General features: G+C 36.3%; 1 protein-coding gene across 1 annotated transcript in view; it reads right to left on the bottom strand.

The window, feature by feature from the left end:
• LOC145265287 (S-crystallin SL20-1-like) overlaps positions 1–11171 on the bottom strand; it is a 63017-nt gene that overhangs the window by 46734 nt on the left and 5112 nt on the right. Inside the window, exon 2 of the mRNA XM_080121065.1 lies at positions 5833–5928. Coding sequence (XP_079977191.1) covers positions 5833–5928 — 96 coding nt within the window. The remainder of the gene's footprint in view (positions 1–5832; positions 5929–11171) is intronic.

Raw genomic sequence — 11171 nt, 5'->3', positions numbered from 1 at the left:
ATCAAGTAATCAGCTAACGACAATATTTTAATTATACTACAAATTCGTGTAGTGAGTTCAATCTCGGCTGCGGCCCCGCTGGATGGATGGGGACAGGTGGCGTTCTCTACTTCCATTTATCTCTTTCTCTCTTTTTCTTTTTCGTTTTCTCGGCCTTCCTCCTTTTTGATTCGAGTTTAACAAGGATTTTAATATAGATCCACAGTATATTTGATAAGTGTTTCAGTGTGAACAGGTATAGTATAATAAATTATGGGGTTTATCTATTTTATTTTTACTTTCATCATATTTTGCTTTGGTTGATACCCCCAAATTCGAAGCTATCTCTTTACAACCCTTTCTTTTCATAATATATCATACTTTCATAAATGAGAGTCCATTTTCTGTAGGCTGTTTTTGAACCCAGTCAACGACGGGTAATTTTGCTAGTATATATATATATATATATATATATATATATATATATATATATATATATATATATTTATATATATATATATATAATTATTTCTTTACTATAATAATTAAATAGCTACAGACACTAGTGTTTCATTCTTAGTGCATGGTGTCACGATTAACACCAGTCTACAGATTCGAAATCGACACCACGAGCCCTATCCATTCGGCAACCATTAACCGCGTGAAATAACGTTGAATTTAAAAAAATTAATTTTAAATATTCTTTATGTCAGTCACGCAGTGATAGAAAGAGAAAGAGAGAGAGAGAGATGACTATATAATAAAAAATCATATATATATATATTTATATATATTAGGACGATGTCAAAATATCGTTAACTTATTATCCACACAGCATCAGCCGTATAGCACAATCGTGAGAAGCCTTGACTGTTATTTGGGCGGTCGGTTTTGGATCCTGGTTTGAAGCAGTTTCCTGTTTAGCCGCATTGGTGAGCTGTTAAACAGCGAAACAGTAATGCATGTGGATGACATATATATATATATATATATATATATATATATATATATATATATATATATATATATATATATATATATACATAATGTGCTAGCAGGGGGCGGCATTGCAGTGGCGTAAAATACGCTTAAATATGATATTTTGATTTGTCCAGATTTTGTATATATTATTATAGAGTCGTGATTTCCAAAAAAATATCTGGGTGCCATCAGTTGTGCAGTTTAGTTACCGGTTGTATAGCTGGTTGGATCCCCTTCTTGTAGACCATGTGTAGGATTCCGAGTACTGGAATAAGCTTCGTGCTCGATAAGTTGGATTATTGTAGGTCCTCGTTGCTAGGACAGCGTAATAAAAACAATCAACAATGAAAAGTATGTTTTATAAGTACATTTAAGAAGACGTTAAAGGAATAATGTGAAGAAGGATAATGTAAGAGTCTAAGTACATATATGTTTTATTTAACTAGAGAGGGTAAGAACGTTAAGAGAGAGGTTTGTGTGCACGCGTGTATGTGAATATATATCACGCATGGAGTTAATTGTTGTTGTAAGTATGAGCTCAGAACGCACACACACGTATGAAGTCGGAATGTTCGTTGAAGTGTGTACGTGCGTGTATAAATACGAGAGTTCGTAGTATACGTTGGAAGTTACTTGTGTGTGTAAGACTTGTTCCTACCTTTGGAAGGTAACGCCCTGTCGAGGCGGTGACGTGATTCGCGTGTCACTCACATTGGAGGTTCTAATCGATAGAAAACACGTGTTGTCAGCTCGATGCCTCAGGTGGGAAGAGGAAGAAGAGAGAGAAAAAAACGGAAGAGGAAATGGAGAGTGTCACCTGTTGAGCAAAGCGAAGGTTACTGCAAGGGCGGTAACCGATGCAATATTTAAAGGTGTATGTATGAATGCGTGTGCGGTTTAATAAACGCAAGTTAGATTTGAAAGGGAATGCTCCTATAGGCGCACGTCAGACATATTTCTCTCGACCTTATAAACGTTTAATTACTAAACAATTATATGGTTGAAAAATTTTGGTTTAGTGTCGTAAAATATTTATAAGAGACCATTGTAAAAATGATACTGGCACGGTGGCCCGACGTTGCATAATGATCGACAAATTGTACAAACTCTCATAGTTTGACTGCCATCGAAATCGGTGAAATCACTCCTTTTATAATCACACCGATTGATTGCCTCCTATAATTGGGGACACATCGCAGTGTACCGATAATAAACTTCACATGCCTCCCCACAGTGACTTAATACACATTATATTGTTGTGTATATTGCATTGTAGAGAACCTACTGTTGATCTTATAAATTTATTGTTTATGTATAATTGCTAAAGTTAAAGTTTAAAATGTAAAAGTCAAGAATCAAGCTTCAATTGTGTACTAGACAGAAACAACAACTTCGAATGCGCCCCTGTTATATCAAAGAACTTAATGTTGACTTTATATGCCCGGCCTTACTGTATTTTGGTGTTCATGGCTTCACTTTAATTTTAAATGAAAATGATACTGTTGACTAGAAAGTCCTTTGCGGAAGATTTAATATTCATTGCAAACCATGTATTTTCAAATTAGTTGTCGTTACTTTGTATACGCCTAGCAGTTCAGCCTGGCTTTGTACTGTTCATAACTTATATATATATATATATATATATATATATATATATATATATATATAGTTAATTTTTTTATATGTATATATATAATTTTATATGTATATATATAGTTAAATTTTTTACACATGTCCAGGTAACCTCAATCTAAAATTTCAAGTGTTTAGACCCAAAATTGATGGGGGATTTTAGTAGAGTCTGCAAAGGTCAACTCTGTAAACACTGACCCCTTGTAAGCCAGATTTTCGCCCCAAAACTAATACAGAAGCTTGCTGCATGTCTGAATACCCTTTATGCAAAATTTTAAACGTTTAGACAAACAAATTGGCTTAATAGTTTGCTAAAGACTTAAAGGTCAAATCTTTTGAACTCTGACCCTTTGGAAGCAAACTGTACGGCGAAAAAACGATTAAAAAGCTTGCCCTATGTCTGAATACACTTTATATAAAATGTAAAATGTGTAGAGCAAAATTGGCAGAGTAATTTAGTAGACACCGCAGAGGTCAATTTAAAAACAAACAAACTTTGACCCCAGTTTTGACCCCTTTAACATTTATTGTTTTCGGTTCAAATCAAATTAAAATAATCTATCCATGTCCAAGTAACATACGTCTAAAATATCAAGCGTTTAGACCCAAAATTGGTGAAGGAGCTTGGTAGAATTCTTAAAGGCTTAATCGTTAAACTGTGACCCCTTCACAGCTAAATTTCTTGTCGAAAACCGATTAAAACGAGTTTCCTTAATCTCAATATTCCTTAAGTACAATCTCCAGTCTGTAGATTGAAAAATGGCAGAGTAGTTTGGTAGGGAAAATGCACACACACATACACACACACATACACACACACAAAGATAGATAATTTCACTTTTATAGATATATAGATTTTTCAGAGCGTGTTTACTCTAATCTAATCCTTTAGATTACAATCGTTTGTAAACAATTGTTTTCTTTTCAGACCGTTGGATACAAGATGGAAAAAAAGCAAACTCACACAATTTTCTTATTTCAAGCTAAGTTAGAGCGAACAGCTGCTGAAACAGCTCGCTATATAAACCGCGTTTAGCCCAGGACCCTCTACTGAACGCACAGCACAATGGTGGTTTATGAAATTTCGTGGCGGCGACGATAATCTTTGATATGATGAGCGTAGTGGACGGCTAGCGGTTGTTCACAACGATCAATTAATAGCCTTAGTTAAAGCAAATCCACGCACAACTGTTCGAGAATTTTCTTTTGAATTATACCTAATATATACAACGATTTCCAACGACTTGAGAGAGATCAAAAAGACATAAGCTTGATAAGTGGGTGCTTCAAGAATTGAACGACAGCCTAAAGAAACGCTGTTAAAGTGCAATCTTCCTTTCGTTCATGCAACAAGGACGACCGGTTTCTCGACCACGTTGTGACTTGTGATGAAACGTAAGTTATGTACGACATTCAGAGACGCTCAGTTTAGTGATTAGACGCCGACGAATCCCTACGACATATTCAAGGTTGCACCAAAAGAATGTCGTGCTGAATGTTTCGTGGTCTGCGACCGGTCTCATCTATTACAGTGTTTGAACTGTAGGTGAAACTATTACGGGTTAGAAGTACTGTCAACAAATGGATTAAGTGCATTGAAAACTTTGACGACAGCATCCAGTATTAGTCAACAGAAAAGGCTCACTTCTCCTCGACCACCTGGCCGCATGTTGCTAAATTGACCCTGCAGAAGTTTAATGAAACTCTACCTTATCTGCCATACACTTTAGACTTCCCATCTACCTACTACGACTATTCATGCCCCGCGACAACATTCTGCGTAAGAAATGCATTAAAAATTTAAGCGATATCAAACAGCCTTTAGCAAGTTCATCGTTACCAGAACGCGTAATTTTTAAGTTACTGGCAAAAATACACTTGTTTTGTGTTGGTAAAAGTGTGCTTATGGTGATGGTGCTTATTTCAATCAATAATTTTTTCTTGAGCCGAGATATATTCATTTGAATTTAAAAGTAAAAAAAAAACACAAGCACTTTCTTGTTAACTTTATATTTTACTTAATGATGGAGATGAACTTTAATTAAATATACGAATATCTATGCCTCTCATAAATCGTCCAAATGTTTGTATAATGTGTTCAGTTTCAAAAATTATTATTTATTACATTTGTAATGTGAAATGGAATGAAAAGAATTTAAACAAACGTTTACTACAGACATGTACGAGACGCCACAATCACCACAAACAACGTGCATCTGGAAAAACAGGAATTCGTGTTATACATACAGGGCAGAGTGTTCACAAGCCTCATTAGAAGCCTTCGTAACGAAGAGAATTCGTCAACCAATGTTGTTGACTCGGCAGTTGACCGTCAGCATATATTCTTGACAGGAAAGCTAACGCGTTAAAGTGTACACAGCGAATCGAGACATTGAGGAAAGACATTTCGCTTTTGGCAACTATTAAAGTTTACCTTTCAATTTACATGACATTATTTGCTAGTCCGTCCAATGCGAACCGCATAGACATTCTATTGAAACGTTAGTTTTTTTTTCACCCTCAATAACGGTGATGTAATGTATTATTTCGCTGACGTCTCTTTCTCTTTATCTAATTATTTACGTATCTGGGCTCGTATAGCGTAACAGGGCATCTCTTTCTGTTAATATTTCGCTTAAACTCGTTTATTTGTCAAACTTTGTGTCACTTCGATAAGCATTTAGTTTGACCCGTGTGATGATAAATCCTAGCTGAACTGTCATCTAAGCTTCAGCCTCTGTCCCATCGACGAAATTTTGCATCCCTCTGCCTATTCTACGGCGAATGCTCCGACGAAATGTAAGCTCTTGTACCCCCTCGACGTAAATACCCCCGACAAACCCGACAAGCAGCTAAATCCCACCTCTTCACAGTAGAGATCGCTAGATGTAATAGAGCCTTCTAGTTCAGTAGTTTCTCCCCCAGAACCGCTAAACTTTGGAATTCTCTTCTGGGTCCCTGCTTCTTCAACTGTACTGACATGCAGAAGTTCAAGTGTAACGTGGCGCGACATATTGCTGCCCAACTCCCTACATAGCACACCTGTAGCTTATATCCCTGATAGTAGCCCCCCTACATCAAAGTGGCAATGTGTGTTGTTTGGGGGTGAAAATGTAAAAATAAAAAAAAATTCCCAGGGTCACTCATCATTTAATACCAACCCTATGAAATGCGTTTTGATCTCTGAGAACTAACCTAGTTATAATAAATGTGAAAAGTATATAAAATAAAAACACTTACCAAATTCACGTGCTAAATACCTGGAAATTGCCATCGTCTCGGGCATTCGGGTACCTTCGTCCATCTCCAGAACAGGCAGACACATGCCAGGCATATCTGAAAAGAAGGATGAAAAACAAATTTCTAAATGTAATTCATAAGTTATAATAATATGATTTTGTTTCTTTCTGTCACTCTGCAGCTAAAGTTTAAATAATATTACTTAATGTGGCAATATTTCCTTGTGTAACGTGGGCTTTACTCTCAAACGGTGTTGTTTACATTTCAAAACCCTCTCGAACCCCCACACCGTCTGGTACCGTCGAAAAAGAAAAACTATGACAATATCCTTTCCTGGGGAGTGTTACTTGGTTGGGGAGTGTCCTGAGAACGCAATCGGTTCCCGGGGGAATAAGCGATATCTAACGATAGGCACACTGAAACTTCAACGTAACGGGTCGATATGTCGTCGGCTATAACCGTATGGGACGGGTCGCTTCTTGAGTCCTCATTGATTCGCTACAGGCAGCATTGCCATCGTCGGCATTAAATGGCAGAAAACACATGTTGGAATTTACGCTTGTATAGAAAAAGCGAACAAATAAATTTTTATAAAAATATATAATTTATTTTATGTTTAACACTGGCGGAGCATATTTTTATAAAGACCAGTTGAAACCAAACGCATGCAGCTAAACTACTATGTCGCGTCCATCGACTCCAGAATCTAAACATCAACTGTTTAAAAAAAACAATACAATTATATTTTAATTGTCTCTTTCAATGAAGAAAGAGAGGGGAGTGTGAAAGAGAAAAATAGAGAGAGGGAGAGAGAGAAAGAGAGAAAGAGAGAGGAAAAGAGAGAAATTCATATATGTGATCATTGTTTTATTTTTGTGTGCTTCGATTGCAAGTTCTTTTGAATTCAGATCTCAAATCGTTTTGATTTAGTTGAATATTAATAACCGACTGTCATTCAAACCCAACCGACGTGCTCTAACCTTCGATAACCCACAACGCACCTGATTAACATTTTTTCACCTCACAAGTACAGACAATTTAGGCACAACGTCCATTAATGTAGAAACCCCAGCTGTCCCAAAAGAGGAGATACGTCATTGTGCCCTACAACCAACCAAATATAAATGAATCCAACTCGGATTTTCTTTCTGTTTCGCAAAGGTGTTACTTTCCAAACAATGCCTGCTTCCCTTTCTTCTTACTGTTCATTGTGTCTGCTATGGGATTAACAAAACCCTGTCCTCCCGACACCAGCTTAGAAGTCTCTCGCTGCAACTACAGGGTCACACGTCCATTTCCCTTGATTGCGTTTTCTTTTCTCTCCCCGACAACACTCTGATCATAGCCGGCCCTTTTCTCCTCTTCAACTTTACACGTCAATTTACCTCAGGGCAAACTTTGCTTGTTCCGACCACGTGGTGTCCCTTTTTTCCTTTTTCTTGTCGCACTTTTCCTAATTTGCATATGTGATTTTTTTCGGCTGCTACTATCTTCACACAGCAACTATATGATAGCTCTGTTACACTTGCGTTTATGATAAATTTGTCGAGTATTTTAGTATTCCCTCTCTTGAATATTTCCGAGTGTTCATAAGTATTAAATATAATTTAAAAAAAATATAGGATACTTCTTAAAATAGGACCGTCCAGTTTGTCATTGACGGACGTTCATCCAAGAAGCATAATAGCGGGAGTGCATCAGGGGTGGCATTATGGACAACTATTATTCTTGATATTAATCAATGACATCCTCGATAATATTGTATCCGAGATGGATATATATGCTGCTGCTACAACGCTCTATAACATGCATGAGGAAAGAATAGATATATACACATCCAAGACAATGGCTGAATCCTTAGAAAATGACCTCCAAACTGTAGTGACATGCAGTCGTATATGGAACGTAACGTTAAATGCTAGTAAGAATAAGCTGCTCTCATTTAATAATTATAAGACACCTCTCCAACCACCGATATTCATGATAAATAACGTCTTACTTGAGAATACTTCCTTCAAACTTCTCGGCTAAATATTCACAGGTAATATGAACTGGAACTAATTCATCGAGGACATTGTGAAGGCTGGTACAAGGAAGATGGGCTTCCTCTATTGGTCTAGAAAACTACTAAAACCTGATAGTATCCTGTACTTCTACAAAGCCACTCTGCATGGAGTATTGTTGCCACATCTGCACTGGCGCATCTACCGATAGTCTCTTTCTCATCGATAGAGTACAAAACAGAGTCTTCAATTTAATAGGTCCCAATTTGTCAACTAGGCTTCAACCCCTGTCCCATCACCGCAATGTTGCATCCCTGTGTTTTGCAATTATTTTAATGGAATGTGCTCTGGAAGGTGAGTAAAAATAAAAAAAATAAAAAAGAAAGTTCTTGATGAGCCGTTCCATATAAGTTATCAGATTTACCGAATTTTCATTACTAATGATTACTATATTGTCCAATTTCTACTGTACACTCTTTAACCCTTATCCTTGAGTGGCTTCTTGGCCTTGATAATGTGGTGATTCCTGTGTAAAAAAAAATGAAAGTTAAATTAGTAAACGAGAACGACAAAAACGATGCAGGGTTGATAACATAGTAGTTGTTGTTTGGCATCATTTTTCGTGATATTTGGGGGTTTTTTCCACAGGCGTTACCACATTATCAAGGCCAAGAGGCCACTCAAGGATAAGGGTTTACAGAGCGTACAGTAGAAATTGGACAATATAGTAATCATTAGTAATGAAAAATCGGTAAATTTGATAACTTATATGGAATAGCTCATAGACTTGAACACAACCATATTATAGTCAGCCGGAAAGCAGGAAAACGGAAGACAATTCCACAGTCGTGTAGTTCTAAGAAAGAAGCTTTGTTCATGGAATCTACCTTTAGGTTTAGGCACAGATAAAGAGTGGGGGGAATTATTGATAGTGTTTTCAGCTAGACGAGTGTTTCTTGTGAAAGTTTGGCGAGGGGGTACCATAGACTGAAGCTCAGTCGAAGACTTTCCATGAAAATAACGACAAACTCGCAACATCTCTTCTGTGAGATAGAGGTTGCAGGGAAGAGAAAAGGACATCTCCTACGAGGCTACGAAGTCTATTTTGAACTCTATCAAGGCAGGACAAGTCCTTTCTAGCAGCTCCTGCCCAGATGTGGCTAGAATATTCCAGCCTTGGACGTACCTGGCTCTTATATAGATAGAGAATTGCATCAGCAGTGAGATGTCTAACGGATCGATAGAAAAATCCCACCATTTTCCAGCGGTCTTGGCAACAGATTTGATGTACGTGTTCCATTTAAGATCAGGAGTAATGGTTAAGCCCAGAAGCTTCTTGTTGGCGTTCATTTACCTGATATCCTTCTATTAAGAATTTGTTGTAAAAGGATATCAGGTGCTAACCGGATGGAGCACGTGAAGGTTTCCAACATCCATAAGTGAAAGTGTTCAGGGAAAGAACTGGGTTTGAACTTGACAAACTCAGGTTGGCATCCCGCGTCGTTAACCACTGGAAAACCGTCGACTATCGCCGGGAGTGTATGTGTGATAGATTGAATTAGTTTCTGAGTGAATTATAAATCAAGGCAAAATAAAAATTGATGAAGTGGATTTTTTTTTAAAACTTAAAGCAAAATCCGAAGAATATTTTAGTATTGCTTTTTTACTATTTAAGTAAATAGAAACAACAATTTATTTTGTTTGTAAACAAATGATGTCTGCGAATGGCGGGTGTGGATTTAATGCACACTCGAGGAGAAATATCTACAGCACTGATTCGTGGTTCGATGGTTAGAGCTGTTAACGCGACGGTTGTAGGTTCGATCCACGGCTGGAAAAAGGTGTATGTCTAGCCGCACTGATGTGTCGGGATACAAATAATAGTAATGTATGTGAATGACACACACACATACACACACACACACACACACACACACACACATATATATATATATATATATATATATATATATATATATATATATATACTAGAAAAAGTAGCCGTCGTTGACTGGGTTCAAAAACAGCCTACAGAAAATGCACTCTGATTTATGAAAGTATGATAGCTTATGAAAAGGAAGGGTTGTAAAGAGATAGCTTCGAATTTGGTGGTATCAAAACCAAAGCAAAATATGACGAAAGTAAAAATAAAATAGATAAACCCCATAATTTATTATACCATACCTGTTCACACTGAAACACGTATCACAATATTCTGTGGATCTATATTAAAAAACCTTGTAAAACTATGTGACATATTTCCATTCTATGGAGATCAGGTGCGAACGAACAGCGCCATAATTTTATTATACCATATTTCTTAAAACTGAAACATAATTATCAAAGTATACTTACGCAGATAGAAATGAAAAGACTTTATTAAAGTGTGTGCCTATTTCCATTCTATGAAGGCCAGGCGCGAACACAGACCCCACAATTTTATTATACCATCCCTATTTAAATTAAAACATACTTATCAAAGTATTATTATGTACATCTATATCAAAAACACTTGTAAACGTTATGTTTTAATTTTTAAATTTTTTATTTCCATACTTTGTGGACCAGGCGCGAACGCAAACCCCACAATTTTAATGAACCACCGTTCTGCCAGATCAAACATACCCATTCCTGTGTTTCGATACATCTTCTATCATTATATGTGATCAGATTTTTTAAAAAATAGTCAACCATTTATGAGTCAATTCGTGACCAGACACACACACAGACATTCAGGTTTATATTATATTATATATATAATTTTCGTAGTTACAGATATGTTTAAAAAAAAATACAAAGTTTGTTCGTATATTGACACATTTTCATTCTCTTATAACTACCTCGAGCAGTGAGTTCCGCCCACTTGTACTTTTAATAAGTCCACCATCTGACATTGACAACTATATATATATATATATATATATATATATATATATATATGTGTGTGTGTGTGTGTGTGTGTGTGTGTGATCCACATACAGTACTGTTTCGTTGTATCACAACTCATCAGTGCGTCTAGAATACACCTTTTCCCAGCCGTGGATCGAACCTACACCCGTCGCGTTGACAGCTCTTACCATCAGACCACGAGCAGAACTATAAATATTTCTCCTCAAGTATGTATTAAATCCACACTCGCCCTCGCAGAAATGCCCAAAGCTCAAACCATCATTTGTTTACAAACAAATAAATAGTGGGTTTCGCTCATATATATACATTATATATATATATATATATATATATATATATATATATATATATATATACTTTGATATAATATATATATATATATATTATATCAAAGTATATATATATATATATATATATATATATATA

Source organism: Euprymna scolopes, chromosome 40 (assembly GCF_053919585.1).
Source record: "Euprymna scolopes isolate OS-2025 chromosome 40, ASM5391958v1, whole genome shotgun sequence".
Taxonomy (NCBI): Eukaryota; Metazoa; Mollusca; class Cephalopoda; order Sepiida; family Sepiolidae; genus Euprymna; species Euprymna scolopes.
This window is presented reverse-complemented; position numbering and strand designations above follow the sequence as displayed.